Here is an 18,048-nt window from a genome sequence, read left to right as displayed (position 1 = left end):
AGGCAACTTTCCTAATTGGCTGGAGACTGTTACTCTACATAAAGGGAACAAGGCTCAAAGGTACAAATTCAATATTCATTCTCTTGCTTTCACTAAGCCTGCAAAGAGCTCAGTGCATATCTGTTGCCCCTTCTGACTTAGGCATCAGAGAGCCTCCTTGGAGTCCAAACTCCGACAACTTTCTAACTTTTCTTCTGTGCTCGTAGGTTGTAGATCCTCGTCTGGGAGCTGTCTCAGCGTTGCTCGCCACTCGAGAGCCTCACTCTAGATTTCAGTAGCAACACACTTGTACTTGTGTTTCCCCGGTTTAGTAGAAAATGAAGAGGGAGAAGGAATGGCAGAGAATTTGGTTTTGTGCCTGTAGGTAGAGAAAATACCTCTTCCCTTTTGGTTGATGACGTTGTGCCAGAAATGGTCACGGTTCATTGTGTTCGGCCAATTTTGGCCTGAAGCACCAAACTGACTGTGCAATCGCTTGCAACTGGGTGATTGAGGTATATTGGTTGCTGGCTTGGTCACTTGTCTAAATCAGGCGATTACAAAGGTCAGGATTTCCTTTCTATGAGCTCCTTCTCAAGTACAATTATAGGCATCCATTTAATAAAGGGAGTTCTTAGGGGATGTGTCTATGCCCAATGTACTTGACCGAGGTTTAGAGTGGAGAGGGGGTATGGGACAAGGTTCTGGATAGACCTTTGGTTAGGGGAGTCCCTTTTGTGCCATGCATTTCTAGGCCTATACCTTCTAGCGGCTGATAGGGAGGTGAGAGTGAGTGACTACATGGAGAGGGGGAGGGATGGGAACATTGTGTGGTCCCCAAGGCTTAGGCGTAACCTCAAAGATAATGAAATAGGAAGCCTCTCTACTCTTCTCTCACGTTTATGTTCTTATTTCTCTTGTAGCTCCACAGATAGGAGGGTGTGGATGCCGAACCCTAGTGGAGCCTTCACTGTCCACTCTTTCTTTTATAGGCTGGTGTCCTTAAACAGAGAGCGAGATCAATGCGAAGGTATGGGAACCCACGCACCCGGTACATGAACTGTGGTCAAGAGAAGAATCAATACATGTGAACGATTGTAGAGGAGGAGGATTCATTTAGCAAGCTAGTGCCCACTCTGTAAGCAAAGTGAAGAATCTTTAGAGCATATTCTATTGCATTGCCCCTTCTCCTATTGTATTTGGATGAACATCATCAAAGATTTTGAGTCCCATTGTCTTTCGAGAACTCTATAAAAGATGTATTGTTGGATGGGATGGGGGACCATTTGGAGACTTCGGTCGGGCCATGTGGTGGCTGAATAATTGGATTTTCAAGGACAGAGCGATGTTACAGTAAGATTGTGCATGATATCAAGATGAATATGATCCATTGGTGCAGGAGCGGTAAAGACGCGCCAAAATATAGTGTCAGGGAGATCTTGTGTAATTGGAAGGTAATAGTGTTTGGAAAGAAGGAAAGTAACTAAAGCAATGCAGAAGTGGTCACCTCTCTCAATTGGTTGGACTAAATTTAACTTTGATGGAAGTTCAAAAGGTAACCCGGGACGGGCGGGGATTGAAGGCCTATTTCGGCATTCAAATGCTTTCTCTCATATTCTTCTCGGGCCCTGCCGGTTCTTGTGTCGCCAATGAAGCGGAGGCTAAAGCGCTACTATGGGGCTTGAAGTGGTTTGTAGGGCATGGATCCGGTCCTTTGCTAATTGAAGGTGACTCGGCAAACGCCATTGCCTGGGCCACAAACAAATCAGCTTTTCCATGGTATCTAGCTGATATCATTGACGAAATACGAGATCTCATCAAGCTGGATAACCCATCTTTCCAACATAAGAGATGATCCGCTAATGAAGAAGCGGACCAGTTAGCGAAAAATGGAGTGAACACAGAGGGATTTCTTGTGCTTCAGTTGGAACCCAACAATGAGAGAGCATTGCATGCTGGAAGCACATCTTCTATTATCACTTCTGGCCATTGACAGGTCTGATAGTGTGTATGTTTTGGATGAGATTCACTCGGTCATTGTCTAGGTGTCTTGAAGCACAAGACAAATTCTGTAGTTGGGGGTCTGTTAACTAAATTCTAGGAATCTTTGGGTTACTCTGTATGCCAATTGGTTGGTGGGACGACTTGTCTCCCTTTGTTGGATACGGTTATAAGTCCCCTTGTTGCTTTTCAACAAAAACAAACGTACTTGGCCGATAACCAGGTACGAGGAATGTGGACTGAAAGTAAATAACTCCTAATCGTAAAGGCGCGAGGGATAGTATATATAACTTGGAAAGGTCAATGCCTAGCTGTGCAACTTGGGATGAGTTCCACTGCAACATGACGGTTTCAACCCGATTTCGGCTCAAGTTGGGTCGACATTTCCTCAGGTTGGGTTGGGTTGGGTTAGGGTTGGGAAACGGCAACTCGATTTAATTTTAGGTTGGGTTAGGTTTGAGGCCTTGGGTAACCCAACCTAACCCGAAATTGACTCCCTTCCCATAATTTTATCGTGATTTTATTGCAGTTTTCAAAACCTTAGGGGCTGTTTGGATACATGGATTTGAGAATCCAGGTCTTAGTTTGAAAGCGGTGTAAAATTCTAGATTTTGCAATCGATTATCCTGGATTTGAAGTAAGAAATCCAGCCCATCCTGAGATTTCTAAAACCTGAAAACACGGGACGATTTCCTACTCTCTCGCTCGACGGAAAGAAGGGCGAGAAATTAGAAAAGGACGGATGGTCTCCTTCTCTCGTCTACCATCCAGCATTTTGAGGACATCCAAGATTCTAAAATCTGCATATCCATACAGCCCCATAGGGTTATGGGTTTTTTTGTATATCCGTACTTTTTTTGTCCTTTTTTGCCCCATGCCAACCCGAACTCCTTATCCAACCTTTCCTGATTTTGGAAAACTGGGATTGACGGGTTGGTTAGAGTTGAAAGATTTACAGGTAGGTTGGGTTAGGGTTGACCCTCTTTGACTTGAGGCTCTTGTTGGGTTAGGGTTGATCTAACGCTACCTCGGGTTGGAATAAGCTTGGACACAACCCAATCCTATCCAGCTCGAGTTTTGCCCCTATAAATGACGACTAAATGTAAATAAATTCTCTCTTCACATACATATACATAGAATTGCCCCATCGCAAGGATGACACGCACAGATCGAGAAATGGTCCAAATTAAGTAAGATTAATAAAAGAAGGGAAATGATTTTAGCACTCCACTCTTTTGATAGGCAGCAAAAGTTTCTTGTCTTTTAGTGTTTAAAGGGCTTTCAAAAGGTTATTTACAGTTCCCAAAATGCTCTCACAACTCTAATTAAACACTAAAAGACAAGAAGCTTTCGCTACCTATCAAATCAAAAGCTCAGTTCTCTAGTACTTGAAGCTCTGGAATAGAAGGAAATTACTGAAATGGACGTCACTTTTATGTTCTATTTGCCTACGAGATCCTACCTCTGCGTCCGTTTCAGTTGGGCCACACCACTGATTGATCTGAGCCGTCCATTTAATAATAGGCTTTGCTATGAATCTCCTGTGGTCTAGAAACCACTTCAATCATTAAAGTCTAACATTCAATAGTAAGACGTGCCAAATTGACGGTTCAGATCAATAGAAGGTATCATCCAGTTTATTATAGAGGGCATAGCTCATTGTAAAACAATGAGTAATTGAGTATGCACCTTACTGAAGCAATCCTCCAATCATTATATGAAATAGTTAAACTCGACTTTTACCTTTTTAGCATTTTTGTTTCTATGGAAAATTTTTATTGTAATGTGAAAAAATTTTACTAGATTTTTTTTCCTTAAAATATAAAATTATCATCATTTTGTAAACTCACTTTTCATGGAAATTAGTTTCTGAATTTTTTTTTTCCCACTTTTTCAAGGAAGAATATTTTCCAAAAGATATTGTTTTTCATAGAATTTTTTTACACCACATGAATAGCATAGGTGAGGCCTACCATTTTACACCTAATCTTATGATGGGGTGTGTGGCCCACCATTTTACATATGATGTTTTGATGGGATGGAGCTACTATCTCCAACGATCCCATCCATAGGGTGGGCCCACATGTTTTGGTAGGGTGGGACCACTATTTTACACCCATGGGTAGGGCGCACCATCTCCACTCAAACCCATGCATTGTGTGGTGCCCACCGTTTTATACTTAGTTTTGACGAGTTGATTCCACTGTCCGCCCAAATCCATTCATAATAAGGTGGGGTCAACCATCTTACACAAGTTTTGATAGGGTGGGTCCCTCCATTTTACACATGTTTGGGAGGGGGCACCATTCTACACTACTCAATTACTCATACGTGAGCCACAAATACTGGTATGTTTATTGGATCCAAAATTTACTGTATGATCAGATTGGATTCATATTTGGGGAGATTTTATATGCTGTGCCCATGTGTAGTTTCAAATCGTACACTGGGACGCACTTCATAGGATGATCCAAACCGTTCATTTTTCAGTCCAATAATAAAGCCCTGTTCGTTTGTGATTGTGCCCCAAACTGATTTTTGGAGTCAAAATTAAACATAATTTTGAGTCCAATAATGGGTTTGGGGCTCACAATCAGTTGTCATAGTCTCAACGAACACTCAACGAACAGGGCATAAGTTTTGAACTCGCAATCGGTTCTCAGAATCCAAAACAAATAGGTCCTTAGGGGTGCAACCAGGGTTGATTTTAAGAAGTCGAATGGAGCTTTTACCAAAAACTTGGATCAGGTTTGGGTTGATTCCAATTCAGTTTTTAGCAAAAGCTCACCCGACCCGACCCGAATTGTATCCCTAGCTTCTCTCAACGGTAAATTAAACCATGGTTGCAAATTGCAATCCATATGAAGAATGACCCCATTATACATTAATTGGGACTATCCTATGGTGCGGGCCATACCGTACTTTTAATAAAGCGAGGAGTGCCCTCAACAAAATACAGTAGTGCCGGTAACATTTCCCTATTTATATTATGGGAAATGATATCAGCACAATTGTTTTAATAATCGCACAAACCCAGCTTGTCTGTTTCTTTTATAATTGGCTTTTCAGAGATTTTTTTGAAACTGTGATAAATTTTGAATAATAGTACTATCTTTAATTCCCACTTTTTTAATTTGCTCTTTAAATAATAAAAGAAGGAGTCCTCACCTTTCATACAAAATCAAGAAACTGTAAAAATACAAACATTACAAACTAGGTTTTACATCAGCTTTTTTAGGGGATTGATATCGATACTCACTTGTTTGAATAATAGTACCATCTTTAATTCCCACTTTTTTAATTTGCGTTATTGGGCCCAGTTTGTGCTCTCATCTACGTGTTAAGCTTTGGCCAATTGCCGTTAAGAGCACCTTGATCGATTATCCTAAATCCATGATCCATCGAGTCATCGAGCCTATTAAAATTAATCGCTGGAAGGGATTGAGGCTCTAGCTCAATGGTGAGTTTGTATGAATGTAGGTGTGTATGTAGAGTGAATGGATTGTATCTGTATGTATGCATCAATTCATCCACATGTAATTTACATGAGCTTGTATGGTGAGAGTGTGGATTGTGAGGAAATGACTAATCCGTTGTGCAATATGTAATGCAGGAGTCAGAAAGAGGGTCATGGCATTTGCCCTTACAAAGTTCGAACATGTATGAGATACCCAGTAATTGGCTTTGCATCACGAGAGAGTTTTCAAGCGAGATCGAAGATGAAGAAATGGGAGCTAGCTCGGACGCAAACGAGATGGGCATTAACTATGATGATGATGATGATAACAAGGATGATGACGATGATGCCGATGACGAAGAAGATGATGATGAACGACAGTTGCTAGAAACTTCCAACGTCTCCCATTATACACCACCTCCACGCAAGTTCACCAGAGCAGAGAAAGGCAAAGGAATATTAAAAGTTCGATTTTCATCTCCTTCAAGCTGATCAGTTCATGACCACCCATATAAAATGTAGTTCTTTTTGGTGATGTTATCATGGTCATATATCGTGAATATATGTGGATTTGTTGGTGTAGAGGTCTGGACTCTGGAGTTATCAAGGGCAACGCTGGGTTGGATGAGCGCGCAAGTTTTGAAATGTAAATAATGTTCAATGTAACACACTGAGTTACGAGGGGGATATATGATTTGTTGTACCATTTGTTTTGCTACCAAATTGACAGAAAAAGAAAGAAAGGTAGAAATAACACAGAAATGAACCTTTTAGGGACAAAAACAATTGTACTATAGAGCCACCTATCTTTGTTTTCCTTTTCCTTTTACTTGTTTTTATCAGTACTTTATATATGTTTGGGGCCATCAACACCCCATGAGGCCATGACCATCTTCTGATAATGACGAGAGTGATAAAAAAAAAAAAAAAAAAATCAACGAAGCTACTCTTACTCGACCAATGCGTCTATTATACCAAAGCTAAAAAACTATACCAAAGCTATAAAAAATGAAAGAACAAAAGCACAAGACAAAATCTTCTGCTCCTAGAATTTCTTCGTTTTTCCTTAATTTGTATTATTCCCTACATACCTGCAAGTGAAAAGTACAAACTCTGTTGTTTGATTTAATTTTAGTGAGAAGAAACCAAAGCAAAGGGTGAGAACGTGTATAAAGTAATCAACCTTTGGTCCAAAGAATGGGGCCTCTTCTCGTAAGTGATCAACCTTTGGTTCAAAGAATAGGGGTACTCTGAGGTTTGAAAATAGTGAGGAGGTGGAGAGCGTGTAGAGTATGAAAAGTACACCTTAGAGGCTTTAATTCCGGTATTTTAGGCCTTAGAGGCCCTATTCCTCTGCTCACCAGAATAAAATTTCCTTATAAAAATGGCCGAATTGGCCTTATCTCATAGAAAATGACCAAAACTATACCTATTTGAAAATTACTAAAAACCCCTACTTAATCAAAAATAACCTTCCTTATCTTGCATTTGTGAGAATTTTGACAAGTTCAAAGATATCGTGATCGAAAGTAAGACCAATGGGAGAGCCTAACAATGAGAATTGTTAGGCTAACGGCTACCTTATGTGATGTTGTGGCGAGAACCCATTTGTTCTATACCCTGCTCGGTTTTACTCGGTCATGCTAGCATTACTCTTTTGACAGAGCCAATAATACGGGTGCTTAAGAGGGAAGAAAAAGAAAGTAGAGCACGAGTGGACGACAAGATAAGAAAAAGGAAATGGAATCAGCTAAATTACAAAACAACCTTGGATACTCCACCCAAACCACCTCGGCGTGACATAGCTGCCAAGTTGGCACTGCATCAGCCCTTCTTTCTTTCTTTTATCTTTAAAGCATTTTTGTGTTTACCATCAACAAGGCCTTTGTGTGTTTGTTTGCCTTATGAATAACCGTCCTGAAGCCCACTCAACCACTGCAGATCAATGGACTTAAACTTGTTGGTCTATGTTTGTTTGCACCAGGTCCAGGCTCCACGTTTTCTCTTATTTAATTGGCCCACCATAGGCCCATGAGTTCGGCCCATAAGAGCCCCATATACACACCAGCCCCAAATACATTGGCCCTGTGGCCCATAAGAGGGCCTAGATGCCTAGAGACAGTAGCCCATGGAGCCGCAAGGGAAGCAACCTTTATTCAAAGGCGAAAAAAAGACTACAGAATCTTGGGGATACCCAAGGGAAAATATACAAAGAAACTAGATAAATGAATTAACAGGTAAATCTCCAAATTGGACAATGCCCATTTTGTGTTTCTCCAATAGAGATACCATATCTACTATTTTTCCCTTTTTTTAGATATCAGACTCTTCATCAAATATGATATCATAGAGAAGAAATGCCGTATCTACAGGAAAGTTTTCAGTCCTTGTTATAGCATTTTGAGATGCAGTGTTCGTCTTTGATAAAACATTAGCAACAATTAATATCGGATTCTTCGAGCAATATCATATTTTCGATCGAATTTTATAACATAGACTGCAAAGAGAGATATTCTTTAACAATTTCACCCTAAATCTTAGTAAAAGAGATGGTAGAATGGCATAATCATAGAATATTGAATGTGCGGCGTCACAATTATTTTACAATTTTCATTTGATTTGATATTTTACAACTCCAGGGATGTGAACTTTCATAAAATAATCTTCCCAATTGATGCACTTGGGATCAAAACAAAACATGTCATCTACCATGCCATCATCTTTCATTGCCACCCTCAACCTCTCCGTGTTCAAGTCGTCGAAGCTGAACAACATCGGTAGGATTGTTAAATAATAATTAAGAAACTTATTTCCATCTCAAAAAAAAAAATTTAGAAACTTATTTACGTACTTTGCGGTATTTGTCATATCACCTATATATCAAGATATATCTGTGATTATCAACATAGAAACCTTATTTATTTCATCTAATATATTTTTATTATCCTGATTTTCTATGGTTTTTTTCTCTTACTTTTATCGTAAAAACATAGGTTACTAATGTTTGCACTTCCATGTTTTGATAATTGCACTAACTCACTTCATCTTTTATTATTTAAACAGCTGTAAAAGGTTATTAAAACTGGGTGGAGCCTCTAGCTCAATTGGTTAAGGGTTTGTTTCTAAACCTTGAGGTAAGAGGTTCAATCCCAGCTCATCTACCAGAAAAAAAGAGTTATTACAATTTCCAAAAAGCTCTCAGAAAGACAGAAACCAATTAAAGAAGAAAGACGAACTGAGTTTGTGCAATTATCAAAACATGGTAGTAGTGCCAATATCAGTAGCAAAAACATATTATATTTTCACTCTTTTGTGTTGATATTGGCAGCTCTCTCTTTATTTTAAGCTTCAATTACTGGGTGCAATGAAAATTGTGTAAAATGAGGAGAGAACTGCAAATTTCAAGGCAAGGGAGTGCGAATCATCTCCTACTTGTTATGATATTGATAGACCTCGCTTTGAAGAACAAGTAAATACAGAATGGAAAGTAAATATACCATCCTTTGAAGAACAAGTAAGGTTCGTATAGATCCATCAAACGCATAACAAAATTGTACTTTCGACTGTGATCATTATACAGACGATGGAAAAGCCGGCAAAATGCTGCATTCGCAATTCCCAAGCCCTAAAGGGAAAAATTCACAGGAAAAATAGATGTTAAGGGAGCATCAGATGAATGCCAGACAGGCATTGGAGCAGACCTCTTATATTTGTATCTAAAAAATGTTTTTGCCCAATGTTTCTCATATTAAAACAGATAACAGTATTGTTGGGATACAAATAATAAGAAGAAAAAACATGAGCGAAAATGATCAAGCCTTTAGAAATACTCAAACAGCACTTTGGCAAAAAAAAAAAGTATCTAACTTATAAAATATATGTAATGGGAAAACATGGCTTGCCACACTCATGCGCCCTGCCATTCAAATATTTACAAAAGCATTTATCTACCTATATATTCGTTGAGATTTTATATGTTGTGTGCGAGTGCAGTGGGCCCATTTCATGGAATGATCCAATCTGTACATTTGTTGTTGTTGGGCCACAACGTAAATAGGATGTACAATGTGATTTAGCGGACACTCTGAATTTATTGCTGACACTCGTGTCCTGCCTTGTCCGACACAACACGCATGTCCACACACTCCTTTGGACACTTCTAAATGTATTGCTAGGAGTTTTAGAGTTAATGTGGGCGTGGGGACACGTATTTGTGTAATAATCAATAATTTTATGTGTATGCACGTGTCACCATTTCTAGATTTTTAGATGTTGCATGTCAAACAACTCATATCCATGTCGAAACTCTACACACAATTCCATATCAACAAGCTATAGTTACATAAGTTTTCTATTTTAGCTGTGTCCCCGTTTCTAAATTTTGGGGGTTTGACGTGTCCAACACTCCGTTGTAGACACACGCGACATCTGTGTCCGTGTCCACAAATCATAGGTTGTGCCCCATAATTCATAATGGTTGGTGACTAATTGGTATATATTTTATAAATGAGAAGTGCCTTTTCTTCCGTGGGCCACCCTCCTCTAATGTATTTATGACAACTCTTTTTACACTACCAGGGGGTGGCCCGGGGAAGAAAAGGGGATGAATATCTCATTTCTCTTCGTATACATTCAGGATTTATAGATAAAAAAAAACTAACCTTGAGTGGTAGCATGTAACGTAGAGTCATGTAAGTGCGAAAGCTAGCCATGGTGCTGAAGACTGTTACCCTAGAAACCCTGATAGGTTTTCCATCGCCTCCGATACATGGGTTCTTAGAGAAGTAGCGGTAGCAGCCATCTTCAAGCAATGAGATACAAAAGGGATTTTGCACAGATGAACCAATGTGATAGATGAATCTGGATGGTTGATGTGAATGAGCCACCATGGTCACCATCATAGCATTTACAACCATGTCTCCAGGGATCTGTATCAGCATACAAGCATCATGTCAAAATTCATAAGCCTGATTCATTTTTTTACTACATGCATTCACAGTGTATGTGGTGATTGATATCTACACTACTGTATTTTGATAATGGCACTACTCACTTTGTTGTACACTTTTTTAATTGGCTTGTCACAGCAGTTACAATACTCAAGATTAGGAATGCAACTCGGGTCGGGTTGAGCAAACTTACCACATCAGTAGTCTGCCTTCGATCTCCCAAGAAACATGTCAAGTTCCCTTTGCCATAACCCACGATGATGCTGTCAATAGTTCTGCAGTTACAAACCATCCTCTTAATATTGACACATGTATCAAATTAGGAGTATGTTTGTCATTTTATACCACAGATAATGAAATATTTTCGAAAAAATTGTATAAATACACTTATACCTACCATTTCCATTTTCCCACAAAAAATATTGGCAGCTAAAGCAAGGTCCAATAGTTTAGGCCATGTTTTTATTCGATTTTGAGAATGGATTGAGCCCAAAACTGATTATTGGACACAAAATTAAATGTAATCTTGAGTCGAATACTCAGTTTCAGTTTTAAAACTAGAAAAAAAACCTGTTTGTTTTAGATTTTGAAAATCGATTTTGAGTCCAATAACCAGTTTTGGACTCAAAAATCTAAAACGAACAGGTCCAAAAACATTCAAAGCTGGTGTTGGGTCCTCAAATTACTGGGTCATAGACAAAAATCTCAAGCAACGTACAATCTTAAGCTTCTTGTTTGTCAAGATCATTTTTATAGGCTTCTGATATTCCCAGTGCCATGTTTTTATAATGAGGCAAACTCACCTTGCCTTTAATTATTTAATTAGCTGTCAAAGGCTATTACGAATCCCAAAAAGCCATCATCGTCCAATTAAAAAAGAAAAGACAAGAAGGTGAGTTCGTCCCATTATCAAAACATCATAGTGCCAATATGAGTAGCCTTTGACATTGCTGTTTTCTTGACTGTCTAAGTCATCTGTTTTGATCAGTTAAAGGACCCAATTCTTGAGGCGTGGGAAGTGGCGTATTTATATTAAGGTTGGTTGAAAGGTGGGGCATAACGGCTTAACGTGGCTAAGAGGGCTATCATATAAGAAGAGCTAGTCCACTCCCTTGTAGTAGTGTAATTGGAAAACCAATAGAGAAATCCCCTTCCAGGAGTAGAAAACCCTCTGCCACAGTAACCCAGAAGATGAGTGATTATGGATCTTGGTGACCAGATTAGTGTAGTCATGAGGCAAGACCAAGATCAACCAGGATACATAGCATTAAGTTTGAATCTAAAATAGGATGACTAGTCAAAACATCCATGAAAATCTTGGGAAGTTGAATATATATAGAGTGATGTGGACGTGGATACTGTAAGCCCGAGGGTTCAACATTGGCAATCTTCTAAGTCATGTTTTGATGATTCCAAACACAAGTTGATTCAATATGTAATTTAGTTGTAGTAATGAGTTTTGTGTTTAAGTTGAAGATCTCATTAAAGACAAAGCCAAGGACCATGGATCAATGGCATGAATCAAACTGAAGATCAAGGGAGCCAAAGAGGAGATGGAGATCCATGATTGGGAACAATGAAAAGTTTTCCCATGGAATCTTAGTTTATCACGTGGTGAGAGAGGACTAGGGAGGATGGGAAAAGGAGAGAATAGAGAGGGCATGAGTGAGGATAGGGTGAAAAAAGACTGACAAATAAGGAAAATAGAAGCTCTAACCAAAATATAATTTAACTTTTCCCTCTTTTTAGCTACTTCATACCCTCTCCTCAGTCCTACGATCTCAAATCTTGTCATCTCCCACCCTCCTTAGCCCCCTCTCCCACGACCTGATAAACTAATATTCCATGGAAAAAAACTTCATGGTTGCCAAACATAGCCTAAGCAAACTAGTTAGCAATATGAAACAATAAAAGTATGCAAGTCATGACGATTATAAGCAGAATAATCTGTCCATGAATGTACCTGGTGCCTTCTATCCAGCCAGGGAATGGCTCTTTGTAAGTGCTTGTTATGATGGTAGGGCGTATGATGACAAGAGGTACATTTTCTCTTAGTCGCTCAAGAAGCATTTCTCCCATTGCTTTAGTAAATACATAGGTGTTTGGCCAACCAAACAATCGAGCCCTGGAATATTGAAAGTAAAAGAGATTGTTAAGAAGGCCATTCAAAAAAGAGAGAGATTGTTGAGAAATTGAAAGCAAAAAGCCCAAGGTAAATATTTATTCTTTGTTTCCTGTTTGTTTCGGATTTTGAGAACCAAAGTTAAACGTAAATTTGAGTCCAATAATCAGTTTTGGACTCGCAATCCGTTCTCAAAATCCAAAATGAATAGGGCCTTAACTTTGATTCCAATGATCAGTATTGTTCTCAAAATCAAAACAAACAGTGCCTTAATTGGTTTAATTTTAAGCCCAAAAATCAGTATTGGACTCACAATCAGTTCTGAAAATCCAAAACAAACAGAGCCTTAACTTTGAGTCCAATGATCAGTTTTGGACTCAAAAATCAATATTCAAAATAAAAAACAAACAATGCCTTAATTTGGAGTTCAGTAATCATTTTTGAAATCAAAATCTATTCTCAAAATCCAAAACAAACATGACCCTAATGAGTTAGGCCCTGATTGTTTTGGATTTTGAGAGCCGGTTGTGAGTCCAAAACTGATCATTAGACTCAGAATCATTATGGACTTACAATTAGTTCTCAAAATCCAAAACAAATAGGGTCTCGTCAGTTTTTAAGAAAAAACTTTCAAAATTTTAATATGTTTCCATGTTTAGGGTCCCATGCCTTTTCATGCCCAGCTCTTTCATGACGACTGTTTCACCCTTCTTGGTAACTCCATCAGCACGAAGTTCCTTCAATCTTTCCTCTACCACTTTCATCTCTGCCACAATGTCTAAGCCTGTTCTTCCATTTAGTGTTTCTCCCATCTGAAATGGTTTCTCTAATATAAGGCCTGCCTTTTCCCCTGCAACATAAGCTAGAACACCATATGAAAATTGATTAATCAAAATACCAAAATATCTATTTCAGATTGGGAAAATTTTATGCCTTAGATTTTGATAAAGGGAAATGATACCCCCGCCCGTTTATGTGAGAATGGTTCACTGCCTTGAGGAAAAATTCACCCCCTTTAACGTTTTTCTTTGCCTTTAAAGCTTAACGAATAACGTTGGGGGGCTGGTGGGGGATATCATTTCCCTTTGATAAATGGACATACACTTTGTTTTACATTTTTAACCAGCTTTCAAAGGCTATTACAACTCCCAAAAAGATCTCAAACAACCAAAGAAAAGACAAACCAAAGGCAAAAATGAAGTCATTTTTAAGGAAAGACAAACTATAAAGTGCAAAACCATCACCAAAAGGGTTGAAAATATCATTTTCCACACACACATTTCCAACCCCCAGCCGAAGAGAGGATACCCTTTGACAGTATTTCCAACTCCATTTTGTTTGTTATTTCCTGAAAATGGCTTTATTTTCAAAGGCTACCAAAAGGAGGTGAAGATGCAGTTAACTTTTAGATAAAAGACAAACAAATGCTAAGTGAAGGGAAGGAAATAGGATTTCCCATATAATTGTTTGGGCCAATGTCCAGAACAATGAAATTCATCGGTAAGATCATATCTGCGACCACTACAAAAAGAAAAATGAAAATGTTTTTGTTAATACATACCGGTTGAAACATGGAGAAGCATATTTAGTTTCACACACTTCTTTGCAAACTCCAAAACATGCTTAGCTCCCAAGGTATTGACAATCAAGGAGACATCATATCTACAGCCAATTTCAAATCAGTTGTGAATTCAAATGAAAAACTTAAAAAGGAAAGTTAAGTTTCATTGTAATCCAGTATCACCTCTCAGCAAAGTTGGTGGTGGCAGCAACATTTAAGATAACACTGATTTCTCTCCACATCTCTTCCTTGAGACTAATGTCCTTTATTCCCAAATTCTCATAAGCGATGTCCCCTGAAACAGGAGTCACCTTGTCCCAAATAAATGCATAAAAACCCTCTCCATATTTTTCTCTCAAAAGCCTAAACACCTCCTTCTCCATAACCTGAAAATAAAACAAGATGTGATGGTCCATTACACTTAACAATTTTTTTATAAGTGTTATTCCCATAGAAGCATAACCTTCTTTTGCAACTAAGAAGAAAAACAAATCAGTGTATATTTCTGGAGATTTAATACTATCAATTAGTAAATATATGAAATTTCAATGATACAGAAAGCCACAAGTCTTTTTACCATGAAAATAAAATTTTCCAAGCTCTTGTAACAAATTTTAATTGGAAAAAGAAATTTCAGAAAAAAAATTTCATAAAAAAACCTTGAAATTCAGAGTGTTTCACAGCCATGAAAAAAAAATTTCTCAATTTATTTATTTTTGGGAAATTATTTTTCTAAGGCCATGTTTGGCAACAATGATTTTTTTTGGTGAGAGTAGGACACTTGAGAGGGAATGAGCGAGCACTGAGCAGATGATGAGAAATGGCTAAAATAAGGAAAAAATAAATTAAATTTTGAGAGATGGTTTTTCCCCTTATCTATTAGCCTTTTCTTACCCTCTCACTCAATCCCTCTCAGGTCTCTCCCTCACCCAGACTCTCACCCTCTCTCACCAATGGATAACCTAAGGGAGCATTGGGCAACAATTCTGTTTCTGTTTCTTGATTTTGATTCTGATTCTTGATTATGTTCTTTTTTTTTATTATGATACTGTAGAATCAAAATCACGTTTGGTAACTCAACTCAACTAAGCCTTTGTCCCGATCTAGTTGGGGTCGGCTAATGAATCCTTTAGAAAATTTTCATGAAGAAGGTGAAAGGATCTACATGTTTGGTAACCTATGATTTGTGGACACGGCCACGAGTGTCGTGTGTCGACACGGACACGGAGTCTCGAACACGGCAAACTCCAAAAATTTAGAAACGGAGACACGGCTAAAATAGAAAGTACATATAATCAGGATTTGTGGGCACAGATTCTTGTGCTGAGTTTTGACACGGATATGAAGTATCTGACATGGAAAGCCCTAAAAATCTAGAAATAGTGGCACACTCATACACGTACATATATATAAAGTTACTGACACTTCTAGAAGTACACTTAAGCAGTACACTTAAAAGGGAGTGTCGACACGTGTGGACACGGGTGTCGTATCGGACACGACATGACATGTGTGTCAGCAATGAGGATTTTATGTTGCATTTAAATCTAGGGTTGATACCCTTCGGTGACTACAATGACAGAATTACCCTAGACTAACCAAAATGGCAAAAATACTCTCTAATAAGAAGAGAAAAGAAAGGAGGTGCAATTTTAAAGGACATACTTTTCATCATCCTTAATCAATGGCCTAGAATCATCCGATCATGATGGGACCAAGGGCAATAGGCTGGACATGTGATAGCCAACAGTAGGGTTCCACACGGTTCGGTCCGGTTTGGTTTTTCGAATCGAACTGATCACATCGGTTTGGAGAAAATCCAAACTGTAACCGAACCGATTTTGACCGGTTAGGTTTGGTTCGGTTCACGGTTTATCTCCCAAATGAGGATTTTATGTTGCATTTAAATCTAGGGTTGATACCCTTACGGTGACTACAATGACAGAATTACCCCTAGATTAACCAAAATGGCAAAAATGCTCTCTAATAAGAAGACAAAAGAAAGGAGGTGCAATTTTGAGTTTTTTTTTTTTTTTTTTTCGGGGGGGAGGGGGCAAAAATGGGCATCTACAGGGGGTGGCCAAACTGGGCTGTCTACAGTTTCCCATCGGTTTGGCTTGGTTTTTCGGATTAAAACTAAAAATTTGTCAACCAAACCGATCCCGTAAAAGTCTTAACCGTGACCGAACCAATGCCTAGAAAAACCGAACCGAAAGGCTCGGTTCGGCTCGGTTTATCGTTTGGCCGGTTATTTTGTGCAGCCCTAGCCAATAGTACTGTGAGTAACATCTGGCAATGGGTTCATCCATACATTGATTGCTTTTAGGAAAGTTATATATTTGCCCCCTTTTCTTCCCAGGGCTACTAGTTATATATGACTACAGACAGGCCTATCAAATATCATCAAAATTGTTGAATAATTGTTCCAAAATAGCCTAAATATCTCTCTAACTTCTTCCTTGCCACATAGAAAGTACATAATATCACTCAATCACCTGAGATTTTAAGAAAGAACGACCAGTCACATCTATTTATTAATTGTTTTCGTAGGAACGCTGGGACTGAACCTAACACTTCAAGGTTGAGGTACGGAGTATAAACCAATTGAGCTTCATTTATGGGGAAGTGATATATTCACCCCTTCTTTTTACTTGGGACAGTCCCCGCTAGTGTTAGAGAATAGTTATAAATAAACTAGAGGGGATTGTCCCGAGTAAAAGAATGGACAAATATATCATTTCCCTACATTTAATAGCAAACAGCAGAATTAAAAACTATCACTGTTAGATTAACATTTATTTGAAACATTTGAAAGACTGTAATGAAATATTGAAATGTCCCCTTCAAACCAATTTGATTTGTAGAAAAAAGTTTAGGAACCATAGAGAAGAAAGTGTAATGGCATACATCATTTCGTAGGCGGTGCCTAGCATTCTCATCATTTGTAGCTCTCAGTAGAAGAAAAAGCTTCTTCACGTTGGGTTGAACTCTAAGTAGCTTCTCCACAAAAACTACATTCAGGGAAGCAAAGTTATCAGGAGAGACAAGGTGAGAAACCAAAAACAAATTTAACAAAGGGAGAGAAGATAAAAAAGAGTGAGTGGGGTTAATACTCTTTGCTAGAAAGCCTGTACAACCAGTGACTAAGATGCACTTGTTCTCAAAGGAATTTGCAATACCACCAAAATCCATTGGAAAGATTAGAAAGGAAGTGAAAAGCAAAGCCCTAGAGAGCAGTGTTCAGTCTACCATTTTACAATGTGAAGAATCTTTTTATACGTGAAAGGAGGACGATGATAGAGGGAAGTGGTTGGCATTTTCATGGGAGTAATAAAGTCGGGAAATCTTATTGACACCAATAAACTTGGGCATTTTGTACCGTGTCAGTTTCTCCTATTTGATTTGCTTTTACATTTTTAAATATGGACAAACTAATATGGGTGTCATGTCAACTTTTAAGGGCGTTCATATCAGCCAATGCAAGAGAGAAAGAGAGCCTGTCATCTTGTGTCCCACCAATGGTTTTAAATTTGGAGGAATTCAGTCAGAGGCTTAGAGCACCCAACCGAAATTGGGAATACCCGAAACCGTACTTTATTTCGGCCGAAATTTTGACATTTCATTTTTTCAGAAACTTTGGACGAAATTTTGAAATTCTAACCCAAAGATCTTTTTCTCTAAGTATATAATATTTTCCCGAAACTTCGACCTAAATTACCGAAATTTGGTATTGAATATAATATTATTTTCAATCGGTGTATCGGATTTCGGCCGAAATTTCGGTTTCGGTGAGGATCGAAACACATTCCGAAACTGAAATTTGCAACCATGGTCCCGACATGTTTATCAACGTATTTGATGCTTCTCGTCCATGTTTTTAAGGTCCCACCACGTTTACCTTAGTTATCATTCGATTGTTTACCTGAAAAAAATCATTAGAAATTTTTGTCAAAGAAAATATATTTTCCAGCATCTTGTG

General features: G+C 38.5%; 1 protein-coding gene across 3 annotated transcripts; it reads right to left on the bottom strand.

Annotated features, from left to right (window-relative positions):
* Positions 1-7,985: 7,985 nt before the first annotated feature.
* Positions 7,986-17,344, bottom strand: LOC143877570 (alcohol-forming fatty acyl-CoA reductase-like). Of its 3 annotated transcripts, none has more exons than XM_077379713.1 (10): positions 17,183-17,344; positions 16,977-17,080; positions 14,253-14,455; positions 14,070-14,170; positions 13,178-13,358; positions 12,350-12,511; positions 10,580-10,661; positions 10,099-10,365; positions 8,935-9,062; positions 7,986-8,201 (listed from the first exon to the last, which is right to left on the bottom strand). In XM_077379713.1, the coding sequence occupies exons 1-10, from the start codon at positions 17,259-17,261 to the stop codon at positions 8,048-8,050; spliced, it is 1,461 nt and encodes a 486-aa protein (XP_077235828.1). In that variant the 5' UTR covers positions 17,262-17,344; the 3' UTR covers positions 7,986-8,047. The 3 variants fall into 3 exon arrangements, with proteins under 3 accessions (XP_077235828.1, XP_077235827.1, XP_077235829.1); XM_077379712.1 differs by having other exon boundaries at positions 13,178-13,370; positions 17,183-17,340; XM_077379714.1 differs by lacking the exons at positions 16,977-17,080; positions 17,183-17,344 and adding an exon at positions 14,729-14,992 and having other exon boundaries at positions 13,178-13,370.
* Between the last annotated feature and the right edge of the window lie 704 nt (positions 17,345-18,048).

This window comes from Tasmannia lanceolata, unplaced genomic scaffold (assembly GCF_043159265.1).
Source record: "Tasmannia lanceolata isolate RefF3 unplaced genomic scaffold, GAP_Taslan_0.1 ptg000005l, whole genome shotgun sequence".
NCBI classification, from domain to species: Eukaryota; Viridiplantae; Streptophyta; class Magnoliopsida; order Canellales; family Winteraceae; genus Tasmannia; species Tasmannia lanceolata.
This window is presented reverse-complemented; position numbering and strand designations above follow the sequence as displayed.